General features: G+C 41.9%; 1 protein-coding gene across 1 annotated transcript in view; it reads left to right on the top strand.

The window, feature by feature from the left end:
• The first annotated feature begins 235 nt into the window (after positions 1 to 235).
• TMCC3 (transmembrane and coiled-coil domain family 3) overlaps positions 236 to 18265 on the top strand; it is a 77788-nt gene continuing 59758 nt past the window's right edge. Inside the window, exon 1 of the mRNA XM_049884082.1 lies at positions 236 to 490. Coding sequence (XP_049740039.1) covers positions 413 to 490 — 78 coding nt within the window. The 5' untranslated portion in view covers positions 236 to 412. The remainder of the gene's footprint in view (positions 491 to 18265) is intronic.

Here is an 18265-nt window from a genome sequence, read left to right as displayed (position 1 = left end):
CATTTAAGACAAGCCTCGAAATCTTGCGATTAAAGCCATTTTTTATTATAAACATACAAATAATATATACTGTAGGTGTCTCTCATCTTTTGAAGAAAAAGAGGGCATTGTAGGAGGGAGAAGAATCAAGTTTCAGCCAGAGGCAGAGAAATTACACCTGGAGAAGGGTCTTGGCAAGGGAGAGGCGGGAAGAGGGGAAGAGGGCGGAGACTCTTGCATTCCTGCCCCGCCCTTTCCACCACCCCGAGGCGTCGGTGGCGGCGGCGGCGCAGGGCGGCCGCGCGGGTGGCAGCAACAGCTGCAGCAGCCCGCGCCGCCCCTCGGCCGCGGCTCCCGGGGCGAGTCCGAGCACGGCCGGCGGTTCGCGGCACGGTGTCCCCGGGAGACGGGAAAGTTCCAGCTCAGCGCCGCGATGCCGGGCAGCGACACGGCGCTCACCGTGGACAGGACCTACTCGGACCCAGGCAGGCACCTCCGCTGCAAGAGCCGGGTGAGAGCCGCGGGGAGGCGTGTGGTGGGGGCGCCGAGCCCCTCGGGCAGCGCGCGCTGGGAGCCAGGCCGGGCGGTGCTTTGGCTCCGGCGTTAACTCTCGATGGCCGCATTGCCCTGCCTGCCTCGCTCATCTGCCTCCTGGGTTTTTCGCTTCCGCACTCTGGAGGGTTGGGAAGGGGACGTCGGACCCCCGCTTGCGGCCAGGATGGAGACCTCAGGTCTGCCGCCGGGATGGAGTATAAAGTCCGGACTGCCCCTCCTGCGCCCACCGTTCCCCTGTCCACGAGCGCCTGTCGGGGACGCCCGGGTCTCCCCGACGGTCCGCGCCCTGTGCTGCGCTCGGTCGCCCCCTATGCCAAGGAGAGCCCTCCGCGCGGCGCCTGGACTTGTGGGGATCCCTCCAAGTCACGCCCTTCCGACCCCGTTTTCGGGCTCGGGGTACGTGGCCCCAGCCCGCGCTCTGTGCGCGGCCGGAACGCAGAGGGGCGCGGCTGGATCGGCTTCCTCATCTCCCACGGCGGCTGCTCCTGGCTCTGCCCAAGTGCAAAGTCAGTCTTCGCGCTGCCTCTCCGGAGTTTCTAACCGTGCAAAACAGGCGCACTCTTCATTGTTTGCAGTGTAATTTGCTGTTGCTGATTTTGGCTGTGGGTGAAAATAGCTCTTCTGTGCTTGCCGCAGAGACGAGCCATCTATTGCTTCCAAATAACAGCGGAGGCCGCAAGCTGAGCGCTTGTTTCTCCGGGGAGTGGAAGCCTCCGCCTTTCTTGGGGAATACCTTTGCCCTCCTGGGCTGTTTCATCGTCAAGCCTGGACGCGAGATTGGGTACTCCGTTCCTCCCTTGGCTGATTGAGTGCCGTTTAAAACAGCACCTCCTCCACTCTGACATCTTTTCTCCCAAGAGATAAAAATATATATATATATATATTAGTTGTTTTTTTTGCTCCGCAATCCGCTCGCTTGTCCAAGATCTTGATGTTTGGGTGTCAGCTTCCCTGTATAAAGTCCACAAAGGTAGAGCGGTGCTCAGATTCCGGCCTGTCACCTCCGAGATCGAAAGCCCCACCGGAGGGATACAGTAGTAGCAGTGGTGTCAGAAACGTGGCATGGCCCCTTGTGCAGGACTTGGGTAGTCAATAATATTTTCAAGAAGTAATCGGTTGCCCAAAGTAAAGTAACTAGTTCCGGGTATATATTTGCCTGCTTTTCTTTTTAGCATCTATTAATCAATGTAATAGAATAACGTAAAATTTTATAGTTTAAAAGTTTTGTTATATTTGATTGCACCCACCCTACTCTTCCACCCTCTAAAGCAAGGCTTTTGTTTCTGTGCTTTAAAAATAAGTGTCATAGCAAAACATCGATAAAAGATCTTAGGTTACCTACAGTTACAAGTTTCTAGAAGGATGACTGGTAGTTAACGCAGTTAACTATGCATCAAAAGTGAAGATCTTTTTTTAATGCATTTGTAATTGAGGGCGGGGTAATATTGAAGTTGACAGAAGAAATTTCAGACTTGAGAAGAGTGTGGAAGCTGGGATTTTCCTGTCACAACTGTGCTGATTCTTGTGTAAATAACAGGGTTAGAAATCCTCGATGGCTCACTGAGAGCTCATTTCAGTAATCTGGCAAAACTCATGAAACTTGCCAAAACTCACTCTTCTAACCTATAAAATGGTGGTGATAAAGTTTGTACCACAACTACGTAGATGGAAAGTGACAAAGCAGTCTTGTAACAGAACTGCAGACTTAGTTTGTCAATGCCATTGTTCCATTTCTGAGCCTGTCATTGTTGTTAAAGTACCACAACCTTATGTGAAAGGGGTTTCTTTAATTCATTAAAATTCTTATGGATGTTACACATACCACATTGCCTTACTAGCTTGGAAAGACCCCATTTTTTCAATAGCCTGTGTATTAAAACTGAGTTAGACATTATTAAAAAAAAAATTGCCAGAGTCAATTCCGACTCATAGTGACCCTATAGGACAGAGTAGAACTGCCCCTGTAGGGTTTCTAAGGCTGTAAATCTTCACGGAAGCAGACTGCCACCTCTTTATCTCCCTCAGAGCAGCTCGTGGTTTGACCTGCTGACTGTTCAGTTAGGAGCTGAGTGCTTTAACCACTACTCCACCAGGGCTCCTGTTAGACATTATGTGTATTGATTATTCTAGATTAACTTATTGGGCAAATGAAATCTAGTGAGGACTAAAAGAAATCAGACTAAGGAAAGCTAGAATTTTAATAGACCATGATCATAAATTCTACAGGAGTGTTGTTGGACTCCTTGAGATCCCAGTTAAGACTTGTTGGCTGTCTGTTGTGAGGATTTTTATCATTGAGCCAGTGAGGAATAGGGAGAACAAGTGAAAATTTTGTAAACTCATAAGAACTTTCCTTTCTGCTAACCAAAAAACAGCAGTCCGAATCCACCAAGCTTTCCTTGGTGGATTTACATAAGAACTTTTCTTATGTAAACTCATAAGAACTTTAATGAGCTCACAATCATCAAACCATCAGGTGGGCTGATGTAATTCTGAATCTGTTCTTCAGGCTGCAGTAAGCATGCTGTAATGAAAGGAAAGCAGCCACAACAGTCATTTCCCTGTGCAGGAAGCATGCATCCCATTAGTTGATTCTAGCTCCTGTTTTGTGGAACTCACTTAGATGTAGCACGTCCAGACTTATTTTCTGAACATACTGAAATACATTGAGCTGTGTTAGGACTTAATTCCTTGATGTCACTCTCTTTTGGGGAATAAACTATCACTAGTGTAAGATTTTAAATGAACTTTTTTTTTGGTGGAATCATTTGGTAAATTAGCTCCCTTGAAAATGCATGAAAGAATTGATCTACTTTTCAGGGATATGAAGGAAGAAGCCTAGACTCTTGAGTTTGAGTTCTTGGTTACTGAATGGTCATTTTCTGAGTTCAAAATTGATACCTTGTTGAGATAACAGGGAACATACGCGTCTCTCTTGCTGGGATTGTTTAAGCCTTTGAGACTGAAATAATAATGAGGCAGTGTACTATTTTAAGATTGCAGAAGCCTATTTTTACAGCCAGGTGGACTAACCTAGATTCCACCCCCTCTCCCCCCATGAAAATGAAGTGTAACTCACTAAGCTGACAAGGCAAGATCATTCACGTTTTTAACCTTAAACTTGTAAAACTCAGAAATTTTGCCTGTTACCATGATGCACATAATATCCCTCTACTTCAAAAGAATGAGTATACATAATTAGAATCCTACTTTTTTTCTTGCCCTAGATAGTTAATGCCTATCATCTTTTTAAGAATACAGGCAGTCTGCTTTCTATACAGTGGTTTTTTATTAATCGCTTTTGTGTGAATAAAATTTTTGTTAGTTGGTTCTAATTTTAAATGTTTTGGAATGCCACCCTAGGCCAGTTGGGTGTAGAGGTGAATGGCTGGAGCTCTGGAGTCAGACTGACCTGAATTGTATCCTGGCTGTTTGCATTTCCCAACTAGGTGACCACTAGGGCAAGGTCCTAACCTTTTTGAGCCTCCGTTTCCCATCTGTAAAGGAGATGATAATAGTCCATACTTCCTGGGAGTGATTGTGGGTCTTAAATAAGAGAACATGGTTGAAAAAAAAAAAATGGTCGCATGTGCCATTAAGAGTTTTTACCCACATGTAAAGTGAGTACTTTCTTTCTGTTGGCGGCACCACTGATTAGACCTGCTAGTCATTTTGCAGAAACTCTGGTGGCATAGTGGTTAAGAGCTACGTCTGCTAACCAAAAGATCAGCAGTCCGAATCCACCAAGCTTTCCTTTGAAAGAGGCAGTTTTACTATGTCCTATAGGGTAAAAAAAAAAAAAAAAATTATTTTTTTTTTTATAGGGTCACTATGAGTCAGAGTTGACTCGACGGCAGTGGGTTTTTCAGTGGGTTTTTAGTCATCTTGAGTGCCTACCATGCTCCCACCTCTGTAATCTATCAGCAATGCCATTGGGTCTTTTTTTTATTTTTCTCTGGAATTGGTTCATTCCTCCTGTGAGGAGGTTCATGAATCTCCCACCTTAGCTTAGCCACTTGCGACCTCACCAGGCAATAACTGCTACACTAGCTCCTCATTGTTCTGTGATTTCACCTTCTATTCCATCCTGCCTCCAAGGACCAGATTATTCTGCCTACAGAACAACTTTCATTAGACTGCCCTAGAAAACAGATCTTTCACTAGTGCTGCTTATTACTGGTGTGACCTTGGACCCTATAACCATTCTAAGCCTCAGTTTCCTCTTCTACATCATAGGGGTGTTGTGAGGAATAAATACAGTAATGTCTATAAAATGCTTAACTCAATGCCAGCGGCATAGTAAGAACTTAATAGATGGTAGCCATTCGCGTTTATTTCTGTACCTAAGAAGGATTCATAAGCTTGAAAATGGAAAGACTGCTAATTTTGTGAAAAGTGTAGAGCATTTTCTAGCGCTTTGTACCTAGCTCCATATGTTCCTCATCACATTGTTTACCTGTCTGTTATAAACTATTGATGCTTGCACTTGGAGGACAAGATGCTTCATTCATTCAACAAATACTTACTGAGCACCTTCTATGTGCCATCTGCAATTCTGGGCTTCAGAAATACAATGGTGAATGAAACATACAGTGTGGTCTCTCTAGAAGCTTAATATCCAGTGAGTGTTTCTCATTTATGCTTGTGGTCAGGCAAGACCCTTCGTTTTTACAGAAGGAAATGAAGATAACAAGTAGGGAAAAAAAAAAAAAAAAAAACTTGTGTCAGGTCTGAATGCCACCTGTAGTGCTCATTAAGTGTTCCGTGAGTTGGAAATAGATTCCAAATTGGGTAATGAATAATGACCGAAGGCATTCACGGATGTGATGTTGCGGCCCTTCTCACAGTGGATCTGGCCGGGCAGTGATGTAATAAAATGATGGTGACATGCTTACTCCCAAAGCAGGAACTAGGCTGAGTGGAAACGGACTTCCATGGTGCCAGACACTGACAGTGATGCAATAAACTGAGGAGTTTGCGAGTACACTTTTAATCAGTGATTTATTTTGTTCTAAAGAGTTAATTAAAGGGACTGTGAACAATGGGGAGTGGGTCTCAAGCCAGATTTTTCTTAAATTCAGGATAGATGGGTTGATGTGGTGTGTTTTTGAGCTATGCTTTGCTACAGGCTCACCACTTCTCCCTTAAGAGGAGAACAAATTGCCAGCCACAGCAGCACAGCCGCTTGTCACATCCACTGTAGAACACCAAGACAGCTGCCACCAACTTGGATTGCAGGATGCGTTTTGCTTGAGACTCACGGTCTGAAATTTCCAGGACTGCTCTTTAGGTCAGAAATCAACCTGATCCTACTAGATGAAAATTGCCAACATCTTGACTTAGAGGAGGCTGCAGCTTTCAGTCCTGCTGTTTCTTAATTGTGTTTTTGTGTTTTGAGTGGAGGAGGGTTGGTGAGAAGAGAAGGAAGAGAACCATGAATCACTGCACTGTGAATCAGAATGAGAACTTTTCATTCCCTATAAAAGAAACATCAGGGTATATTATCTGTGCATAATCCAGCAACTCCATCGATTTAGGGGGGATGCTGCTTGAGGAAAAACATGGTATATTTGTTTGTTATTCCACTGTTAGGAGGCAAAAAGAACATAAATGAAAAGAAGAATGTAGTAACAATGATAACAGCCAGTGTGTACTGATTTCCCTTACCATACACAAGTTACAATATGAAGCACTTCAAATACACTGTATTCTTAATCCTCATAGTATCCTATTTATGGTTTCATTTACAGATGCAGCTGAGGCCAACAGGTTAAGTAATCTGCTTAAGGTCTTGTGGTTGTCAGTGAATAAATGGTATAGCTAGGATTTGAACCCGGATCTGTCCACTCCAGAGCTTGCGTTCTGAACCACTTCTCCATCTCCTCAGTGAATACTGGAGAGCTGTAGTCTTACTAAACCTGTTGAAGGCTTGGGGATCAATGTATACAGCTTCTGCAGGTCACCTACCGGAACTGTGTGCTCTAGATTCTGATGACACAGCACTTTGCCTGTCCTTTGCACATAGCCATATATACCCAGTGAACAGCTGATGAGCAAACGATGTAGAGTGATTTTAAGAACTTTTTCTGTTGCTTGAGATATAAGAAATTTTCCAGTAGTTTGGGAGGTCTCAAAGGCTGTTAAACAAGCTCATGATTTAAGAACATCATTAAAGAACTATTTTCTACCTGGTATTTGGTGCCAGGAAGATGAGCAGTTGGCAAGCATGATGAGGGTGGTTCTTCCTTGTGACCATAGAGTTTGAGATGTCCTGCAGGCATGTTTCTCCTCAGTAGACCTCATGACTGGCCTGTTTGTATACATATTCTGTTCTCATGGGCCACTTGACCAGTCACCTGGTGATCTTTCTGTGAAGTCCCTCATGATAGAAAATCACTCCTTTGTCTTCCCCCTTAGCACATGACACAATGGGGGAGTAAGCTGGAGTGGTTAAGAGTGCCTGTTGTGGAGTTGTCAGCCTCAGCTGACTCTCCATGGTGTTCTCGCAGGCAAGTTACCAACCTTGTAACACGGGCATCATAATAAGCCCCTTTGAGGACTGTTGCGAGGACTGATGACATAGTATGTATAAGGCACCGCTTAGGGCCTGCACATGCTAAGCACTCAATTATGTTAAGATGGGGGAAGGATAATAACAAAAATTCAAAACGGCAATATAGCTGTCTGGCCATTGGAGGAGCTGAGTTGAGTGGAGACAGCAGGTGTGATTTCCAACACTTTGCATTTTCTCCAGAGCCCAGATCTTTTTAAGGATTGCTTTCTGAGATGCATCCCATTTATTGTAGTTCTCCTCAGGAAGGTACATATTAAATGACTGATTATAAACTGGTATCTGCCTCATGTCTGAGGGCATGTGAGGAGCCTGTGCCAACTAAAAGCATTTCAAAGGGCAGTTTAAAGCAACTGGGAAAACAGTAACCTGGTGGCCACACCGGAACTCCCTGTGGGACTGTAGCTTGACTGGACTGAAGGCACGTGCTTCTCATACTAAAGGCCGAGAGTTGGAAAGTTAGACTCAAAGGTTTAACCATGTTAGAACTGGAAGGAAATTTAGATATTAACTCCAGACCATTCATTTTTCAGAAGTAAAAAGTGACGTCCAGCAAGATCATTAACCAGTGAAATTACGTAACTAATATAGACCAATTGGAACTGACCGTTACAACTTCTTTTGTCTTAAAATGAATTCCTTTATTGCTTTAAATATTTCAAATACCATGGTAATCAGTGAGTTTTTAGAATAATAATGCTTACAGGGTACACATCTCTGTAGTAAACTAGGTAGAATTAGAGTTTAAAATATTTTTCAATAGAGAATTAATTGATAAAGAGATTTAAAAGTTTGTGAATTTTCCGGGTGAAAAAAACCTGAATTTGAGTGATTTAGCAGTAGGCCATTATCCTTCTGAATTTATTTCCATTTTTTTCTTAGGGGATGGAGAGGTGTGACAAATCGTGCGTCAAATTACTTAGCTGTGCAGATCTGGTGCCATTTTTTAATAATATTTTCTGAGGTCCCTTCTAGTGTCCTCATTTCTTTCAAAATAAAATTTGGTGAAGAGTTCATCCTTGTCTTGACCTTCTACTGTTTGGGACAGGTTATTGGGGAGGGGAATATATATGTATACATATATACATATGTATACATACATACACACACATAAAAATATATATACGCCATAAGCCATGGAGTACATCATACATGCAGTTAATTTAGGACAATTCTACCTTAGTCTTTATTGGCTCTGAAGCTCTCTCCTCCTCTCTGTCATTGAGAGCATCTTCCAGGACCAACTGTTTCTGCCATATGTAATTTTCATAAACACAGCCCCTAAACACAAGGCAAAAATTCATTTGGTCTTGACCAAAGAAATAATTCTCTGCTCCAACACTGGGGGGAAGTTGGCCTATTGAGAGAAGGCATGTCCAATGCCAATCCCCGGTTGAGTGCCTTCCTCAGGGAAATTCTCCATGGCTCCTGCCCTACACGCTGACTTGAGAGCTCAACCGTGTGTGACTTTACTGCATAATACGAGATGTTTCCTTCTGTGTGTTCCAAGGCATCTCAAGGTCGATATATCTAAGACTTAATCCATTCTCTCAATCCACCCTCCCATACCTGGTTACTACTTTCACCATAAAACCAGTCCTCAAACCAGATTCCTGGGACACTACCTCATCAACAACCTTACCTGCCACATCAATGGTTTACTGCTCTACCCAGCACCACTGTTTGAGCTCATCTCTGGCTTTTGAAGAGTAGTGAAGTGGTTAAGGTTATGGAGTCTGGAATCACATTGGAATGTCTACTCCTCCACTTCCAGCTGTGCGAGCAGCCGTGAGAAGTGGTGTTAAGAAACCCATTTATTACAGCATTTGTTGTTCTGACGTTGAGTCATTTGTTTTCTACCACGAAGTTTCTCCTACTTCAGTCATTCCCACTCCTCCTACACATAGCTTCATACCACCTGTACTATTGTTTACTTAATATTTCTATCTAAATTAATTTACTGTTTAAAACTTAAATTTCTTTTTCAAGTATCAGTGTTACTGTTCTAGCTAGATACTGTTTGAGCCCGTGGCCTGCAGTGCCAGATCAAAAAGGAAATTAGCAAATGTTGGAGGTTGTAGAGGTCTTTTAGCACTAATCTGATGCTTCTCCTGGACTGAATCAACTGGGTTGGACTGAGGATTAAAAGGGGAATAATTCTCTCACTGTACGATTCTGGGTATAATGCTTTGTCCTGTACTGCCTAAAGTAACTCAGGATCATTTTGGAAAACACTTTTTTTAATATCTCAACTCTCCCCATTCCTTTATGAAATACTCCTTATAGACCCATGGCCTAGAAGATTCTTAGAAGCATTTTTTCCCATGGATCGTGAAAATTTGGGTAATTAAATGTTTCACCTTTTGTTTTGGCCAGCAGGAAACTCGGGTCCAAGTTTAGCTGAGCTGAGCAAAATTTTTGTTTTTTTCTGTATTTTTATCTCTTAATTTTGACTCCCTTTTCTGATTTGTTTTCCCTGGCCTGATTTTAAAGTATGTACACATTTACATATACATGCGCTTCTTGCAATCTTACTTAAATCCTTTGTGTACCAAATGAGGTGCAGATCAATTTATTTAACTTAATATAAATAATTGTTATTTGTTATTCAGAATGAACAAACGTCCACTCTGATAGGTTGAAGATGGTCTTGTCTGGGAAGGAATACTTGAAAAACCTGAAACCCACTGTCGTCAAGTTGATTCCAACTCATAGCAACCCTATAGGACAAAGTAGAGCTGCCCCACAGGGTTTCCAAAGTGCATTTGACCTGCCAGCCTTTTGGTCAGCAGCCAAGTGCTTAAACCACTGTGCCACCAGGGCTCCAGGAATACTTGAAGAGACTGGAAAAACGAGGGCTGTGCTTGCTGCAGGCTGAGTCTCTGTGCATCCTTGTCTTTAGTCTCCTGATGACCTGAGAGAAACCGAGGCAGTGGAAGGCCTTAGGCTATATATAGGGTGGAATACCCAGCAAGATATGGATTCTTTGAGAATTTCAGGCATGGACAAATAGTGGGTGGAGAATGAATGTAAGCTCTGTTTTTCTGAAGGAAAGTTGAACCTAATTAAGATGTGCTATGTAGGCTTGTTGTTTTTTTTTTTTTTATGTAGGCTTGTTGTAATATACAGGGAAAGGCAGCCTTTCACAGAAATTCAGATATAAGTACTTCTCCAAAAATAAAGTATGCTCTTAGTGAAAACTATCCTTCAGCACCTAAATATATTTACTCCAGGCTGTGCGACTCTATGTTGGGGTCAAGGTCCCCCTCTCCCTCTTTGTAAAGATGTTGTCATCATCCGGAAGGCCTGGAACCCAACGTCAGTCGTCAGTCAGTGGTAGACTATTTTAATCTCACTAATTGGAACAGGTGGCCCCTATTTGAGCCTGAATCACTAGTTGGCATAAATTTTCATTTATATGACAATCTGAAGCCCATTCAGTAAGAGCTATTCATGCTGTGTGTTAGCATCAGGCAAAGTACTTGAAAGCCTCGGTTTAAAATCACAGAAGACTAAGAGAAAAATCAAAGAAACATAGGAGTCAGTTAATATTTGCTGCCTCTCTTTGATTCCAAAATGCTGCATGTGGAGCTAGTAAAAGAATAGGGTTGAGTGCAGCATGTCTAGATGCTTGAGAAGGGTACTTGTAAATCTTTCCCCAGATGAGGAAAATGTCATTAAGTATATCCTTTGAATCCACCCCATAAGATGACATGATTTAAGAACAGTTCATGCTGTCCTTGTGTTTTTGTAAGTATTAGCACATCCTCAGGCATAGGTAAGGGATATGTCCTGGGTGACTTAGTTTACTGTAAGTGCTCAAGTTGAAATACCTTAAGACACCTCTGATGACCTTGGAGATGGTCCCCAGATAATGGACTTCTCCAACTTGGTACATTCTTTTATTTTTATATTAAATATATGCCTTGTATAATGTCAATATCTTGCTTTAAATCCTTCAGCAGGACAGAATTCCAGCTCCTTAGTGTAACAGCCAAAGCCTCTCATCTGACCTTTGTCTTTCACCCAGTCTCAGCCCTTGAGCTCCGGCCTCCTTCCTCTGTGGACATCCACACCTCACCTCTGTGCCTTGGGCACCTGCTCCATTCTTTCTCATGGGAATAGTGGTGATCTTTTTATCCAGGCATAGAGCCTGGTATATAACCAGACCAAAAAAACCAAACGCATTGCGGTCGAGTTGATTCTGACTCATAGTGACCCTACTGGACTGAGTAGAACTGCCCTATAGGATTTCAAAGGAGCGGCTGGTGGAATTGAACTGCCGACCTTTTGGTTAGCAGCAGAACTCGCCGCCAGGGCTCCGGTATATAGCAGGGGCACTGTAAATACTGGCTGAATGAATGAATGTGGGTATTCTGTGAAACTGTGTTATGAGACTTGAGAAACCAGAAAGCATATTCTATGCTTCATATCAGAAGCACTAGTAGCTCAGTGGTAGAACTCTCGCCTTCCATACAGGAGACCGAGGTTTGAGTCCCGGCCAGTGCACCTCATGAGCAGACACCACCCGTCTGTCAGTGGAGGCTTGCGTGTTGCTGTGATGCTGAACAGGTTTCAGCAGAGCTTCCAGGCTGAGACAGACTAAGAAGAAAGGCTTGGCAATCTACTCCCCAAAATCAGTCATTGAAAACCATATGGATCACAACGGTCTGATCTTCAAGTGATCATGGGGATGGTGCAGGCTTTTTGTTCCTTTGTGCATGGGATCAGCATGCGTCAGGGGCCAACTCAACGACAGCTAACAACAACAACAATCCATATCAATGAAAGAAGAGTCTTTCACTTTAATTTTGGTGCCCACACACCCAGTAGCCTCAGCAGATACCAATTCAGTGATTACCTTTTTCTGCAGGACCCAGCATGAGCTGCTTTGTCAACCCCAGGCCACCTTTAAAAAAACATGCATTCTTGTCACTTAGTAAACATATTCAGCATCCTTGTGCTGGACTCTGTACTGGGAGATTTAAGTAGCTTTGTCTCTCATGTTAGGATAATGAATATAAACAAGATTTCACATTTGTGAATAATAAGCTGTTTCTTAGTTAGCTTAATTATCCTTATGTGTAAGTTACCCTTGTGCCTTACTAAAGATTGTTCAGCATTTAGTGGCTGTCATATGCACCTATGTTAATTATTCAAAGAGGTCCACCTGCTTTGTAGTCCCTCTGTCTGATGCTGAGGTAGATTAAAACCAGGGCTTCAAACACTCTGGATCAAACACCTGCTGAGAATTTGCATGTCCACACCAGATATACTGAATCAGAATCTACACTTTAACAAGATCCCCGGGTGTTTCTCGTATATGATACATTTTGAGAGCCACTGCTCTAGTAGTGGTTCTCAGAATTGGTCCCTAACCAGCAGCCTTAGCATCGCCTGGGAACTTGTTAGAAATGCAAATTCTCAGTAGGGGTTCGAAGGACTAACCTGTTTGAAGCCCTGGTTAAAACTGTTGGCTGTGCCCAGAACTGAACACGTAACATTTCATAACCTGACAAAAGAGCATATTAATGATGGAATGAACATGCTTTTATTACATGTGCTTTCATTTGGCAAAGGCACCTTGCTTGTAAAACCTCCTGACATAAGCAAATTATCAAGTAATATCTGTTGTATAAAGCCTGCCAAAGTTTACTTCATGTGATTTAAAGGCACTCACTGAACTGGCATCTACTGAGGCTGTTAGGCATGTGGGTACCAAAATTAAAGTATGAGAGTTCTCTTTCATTCAGGGGGGCTCGTTTATGTTCTCTTTACCACCCACTGAGCACTGGGGTCTCTTATTTACATAAAATTATTACCTACTTCTATCACCCAAAAATACTCTACTGTTTGGGCAAGTGGAGCATATTAAATTTTACTACTGGGAAATTTGACTAGCACTCTGGCAATTTAAAATGTTCTAATGGCAAAAAAGTTTTCAAAGTACTCAGGGCCCAAAGTAAACTCTCGTTTTTAAAGAAAGACTTTTAAAATTGAGCTCTTGTGCCTTGTTGCTACTTAAGGACATTTTGCAAATAGAGCCCACCTTTCCAACAGACATTTTTTGAGAACTTTTATATCTTTAAGCAAAAAAAAAAAAAAAACTAAACTAAACCAAACCTGTTGCTATCCCACATGCTTCAGGGTAGAACTGCACTCTGTGGGGTTTTTAGTGGGCAAATGGGAAATGAATAAAACAGTCTTGTAGTCTTGCGATTTTCTTTAAGTGTTTCTGCCCTCTGTTTTTGAAAAAAAATTTGTTGACTGTTTGGGTTAATCTTCGTGGTAACAGACTCACTAAACAAGAATAATAAATATATTGGTGAAAGACAAAGAAACACGAACTCTGAATAAAAAAAAAATTAAACTCTGAATACAAAGTTTTTTTATGTTTTCTGATACTTTGGACACTTCAGAAATCACAGTTACTTTGCTAGTAAATAATTCTTTAAAATAATTGCTCCTTAGTTTATTTTTAGTTTATTTACATAATAGCCTTAGATGAGCCTGGGATGTTTTTCTAGGGCAGTCAGCTTATTAAACTCTCAGTGGATTTTCATTTTCTTAAGTTGATGCTTGCTTTGATTGTTGCATTTAATTTAAGGTTGAAGCTAATGTCCTGTATAAATGCAGTGGCATCAGATTCTAAAATTATTAGGTAATGAAATAGCCCATCAGAAGCAGCAACTCAGACTATATTTAAAAAATAAACTACAGATTAACAGAGGGGAGAATGAAAGCCCATGTTAAGTCATGAACCAAATGGTTCTGGTTAAAAAGTAGACACATTGATTTTGTTTTTAATTACCAAATACTTCAAACATGGAAAAAACTTTTTTTCTTTATTTTTTTTTATAATTTTTATTGTGCTTTAAGTGAAAGTTTACAAATCAAGTCAGCCTCTCACACAAAAACCCATATACGCCTTGCTACACACTCCCAATTACTCTACCCCTAGTGAGGCAGCCCACTCTCTCCCTCCACTCTCTCTTCCCGTGTCCATTTCGCCAGCTTCTAACCCCCTCCACCCTCTCATCTCCCCTCCAGGCAGGAGATGCCAACATAGTCTCAAGTGTCCACCTGATCCAAGAAGCTCACTCCTCACCAGCATCCCTCTCCAACCCATTGTCCAGTCCGATCCATGTCTGAAGAGTTGGCTTTGGGAATGGCTCCTGTCCTGGGCCAACAGAAGGTCTGGGGGCCATGACCACTGGGGTCCTTCTAGTCTCAGTCAGACTATTAAGTCTGGTCTTTTCATGAGGATTTGGGGTCTGCATCCCACTGCTCTCCTGCTCCCTCAGGGGTTCTCTGTTGTGTTCCCTGTTAGGGCAGTCATGGGTTGTAGCTGGGTACCATCTAGTTCTTCTGGTCTCAGGATGATGTAGTCTCTGGTTCATGTGGCCCATTCTGTCTCTTGGGCTGGTAATCGCTTTGTGTCTTTGGTGTTCTTCATTCTCCTTTGATCCGGGTGGGTTGAGACCAATTGATGCATCTTAGATGGCTGCTTGCTAGCGTTTAAGACCCCAGATGCCACTCTTCAAAGTGGGATGCAGAATGTTTTCTTAATAGATTTTATTATGTCAGTTGACTTGGATGTCCCCTTAAACCATGGTCCCCAGACCCTTGCCCCTGCTACGCTGGCCTTTGAAGCATTCAGTTTATTCAGGAAACTTCCTTACTTTTGGTTTAGTCCAGTTGTGCTGACCTCCCCTGTATTGTGTGCTGTCTTTCCCTTCACCTGAAGTAGTTCTTATCTACTACCTAATTAGTGAGTGCCCCTTTCCCACCCTCCCTCCCTCCCCCCTCTCATAATCACAAAAGAATGTTTTCTTCTCAGTTTAAACTATTTCTCAAGTTCTTACAATAGTGGTCTTATACAATATTTGTCCTTTTGCCACTGACTGATTTCACTCAGCGTAATGCCTTCCAGGTTCCTCAAACATTCCATGTTATGAAATGTTTCACAGATTCCTCACTGTTCATTATCGATGCACAGTATTCCATTGTGTGAATATACCATAATTTATTTATCCATTCATCTGTTGGTAGGCACCTTGGTTGCTCCCATGTTTTTGCTATTGTAAACAGTGCTGCAATAAACATGGGCGTGCATATATCTGTTCGTGTAAGGAAAGAACATTTTAAAAAATGTGATTCCTACACACTCACCTCCTAGATTTAACAGATGTTCACATCTTGCTCTAGGAGCCTTGGTTGCACAGCGGTTAAGTGCTTGGCTGTGAACCAGAAGGTTAGCAGTTCGAACCCACCCAGTGGCTCTGCAGGACAAAGATCTGGCAATTTGCACCCACCAACAACAACATCTTTTTATGTTTGCATCAAATTTTGTCACTAGTTTTCAAGAAATAAATGATTCCAGATGCCGCTATCTGGGTACGTTCTGCCTTCTTACTTTCCTTCTTAGAAGTCACCATAACCTGAGGTTGTTGTGTATCATTCCCTTGCATTTTTTCATACATTTGGTGTATCCGTAAACCGGATATACTATTGTTTCTTGTATTATGTTTTTACATAAATAATACCTGTTATTTATTCTTTTGTCACTTGCTATTTTCTTCAACCTGGTATTTGTAAAATTTATACATGTGTCAATACTTGTAGACCTAGTTTACTTCCATTACTTCAGTGTGTGACTAAACCAGAGTATGCTTGCAACCATTCTCCTATTGGTAGACAGGTTGGTTGATTCCGTGAAATCTTGTGTGTACTCGTGGGACAGTTTCTCTAGGGAAGATGCCTAGAAGTAAAATTGCTGGGGCACAGGGAAAAGAAGATCTCCAACGGCACAATCTATTTCCAGATAGTGTTCTAAAGTAGTTGTACTTACAATAGTGATATTTAAAGCCACATTTTAGTATCTGTTATCAAATTTTTTGGTAGTAATGCTGGATTTTGTGTGTGTAGGTATTGAGTCGCATTTGTTTAAAGTTTGCGTGCATTTTAATTTTGCCTGAGAGAAAAAAGAAAGTTATTCTGAATTTGTTCGTAGGCAGTGTTGGGACCTGAACAAGAATTTAGCATCTCCAGGCGCTCCTCGGAAACTCTATGGGGCAGTTCTACTCTGTCCTGTAGGGTTGCCATGAGTCAGAATTGACTCGACAGCAATGGATTTGGTTTTTTTTTTGTTTGCTTGTTTGTAATCTTGTTAATGTCTACAAAAGCTGATGTGTCAAGTTTTTTTTTTTAATTGCGATATAATTTATACTATAAATTCCACCTTTCTTAGGTGTACTGTTCAATGAACTATGTCAAACACAGCCTTGTAATCATCTCTCAACCAAGATATAGAATATTTACACGTCCCCAAAAGTTCCCTCTTGAGCCTTTGTAGTTAGTACTCTCTCCACTCTCCCCAGCCCCTGGCAACCATTTGTCTGATTTCTGTCCCTGTAGTTTTGTCCTTTCCAGAATGCAATATAGGTAAAATCATTTGAGTGGCTTCTTTCACTTAGCATAATGCTTTTGAGATTCCTACATGTCGTTGAATATATTAGTTCATTCCTTCTTACGGATGATTAGTATTGAGTATATGTTTAAGAGCACTGAACTGTGCGTGTATGGGCACAGGTGATGAATGACTTAAATCCTGTGCCTCACCTGGGGCTGAATTTATCTCAGTTTTTCTTGTGTCATTACTGTACCATTATAAATAGTATGTCCACATTTAGAAAGTACGATGTTTATAGAAGTGAATTTATTGGAGTATCAAGAGGTCATGCTTTTATGTTTCTTGAGAAAGTTTACAAAATATTATGTGCAGAAGATACCATTTTTATTTAAAAAGTGGTACATACATATAGAATTTTAATAAACCTAACATAGCTGAGTTGTTGTAGATTAAAACAGTTCTCAAAACTGTACCAAGAAGTAGATACAATTATCTTCATTTTATGGCTGAAGAACTGAGGCTTAAACAGGGTTAAATTACCTGCCCCAAGATCATGTCTCTAAGAAGTGAAAAGTCTAGAGCTTGAACCCGGATCAATCTGATTCCAGAGCCTTTGCACCTCACCATTAGACTGAGCAGCCTAAATATCTGAAAGGATAGTGATATAGAAACCCAGGTGTAGGCACTGGTTACCTGGGGATGGTAGAATGATGGATGTTTTATTTGCTTCCGGCTTTATTTTCATAGCTTTTCTAAAACAAGCATGTTTTGCAATTAAATGTAGTTAAATGGACATGTGTAACTTTTTAAAAGAACTTTAAACCAAAAAATAATGATAGCTAAACAGGAACATCTCCATTTGCACCCAACTATAAATTTTAATGAGCAGCCTTGGTTGAGAGAAGAAGATAAATCACATTAATGCTATAACTTTCTGATTAGTTCTTCCTTTTGCTGTCCATCTAGGGAAGGATCCTTGGTCAAGACTTGACCATAGTACTCAGTTGTTGATTTCCCAGGCTGCACGCCTTAGAGTGTAGAGCTAGAATTCTTCCTTGGCTTTCTTTTCAGGCAGGGCCGATTCGAAGCAAGCTAGGCCCAAACTCGGAGATTTTAGTAGGAAATTGAGTGGCTGTCTTATCTAAGAGCTCCATTCATTGCCTCAAATGCTTCATTGTGCGCCCAGTGCTATGCAAGTAGTCTCTGAGCACACAAAGAGCAGTCAGTTACAGGCACTGTCCTCAAGGAGTCCAGGCTGCGGAGCACCCTCTGGAAAGAACTGGCCCAGAGGCCATCTTGAGACACTCTAGACTGGAAGGGAGTAGGTGTTAAGCTTTCCTCCCTCATCCTCCCTTTGTACTTGCTACCCTCTTGCAGGAGTCTCTCTTGTAAGTTGTTTGTGGGACATTGTTGGGAGAGGAGGGCAGTGGTAACAATTTTAGAGGTTGTGGTTCTGACCTCTGATTAGCCCTTGGATACGTATTTTGGATATGTGGTTATGTGCGTGTACATACATTTTCATATCCTCATGCCACAGGAAATACTAAATCATGGGTGTTGCTTATAGATTCTTTGATTTGACTCAGATGCAAGAAGGATGCTGCAGAAAAGGGAGGAACAGATACGTTAATTGTCATGGCAACCAGCAGGTTTTTATAGTGGAACCCAAACCAGTCACCTTTTTTTTTTCTAACTACAGAAAACAGACTGACGCAAACTAAAGAAATTACAGTAACATCTCTCAGTGG

This window comes from Elephas maximus, chromosome 4 (genome assembly GCF_024166365.1).
Source record: "Elephas maximus indicus isolate mEleMax1 chromosome 4, mEleMax1 primary haplotype, whole genome shotgun sequence".
NCBI classification, from domain to species: domain Eukaryota; kingdom Metazoa; phylum Chordata; class Mammalia; order Proboscidea; family Elephantidae; genus Elephas; species Elephas maximus.
The sequence above is the reverse complement of the archived record's forward strand: the minus strand, read 5'-3'. Positions and strand labels throughout refer to the sequence as shown.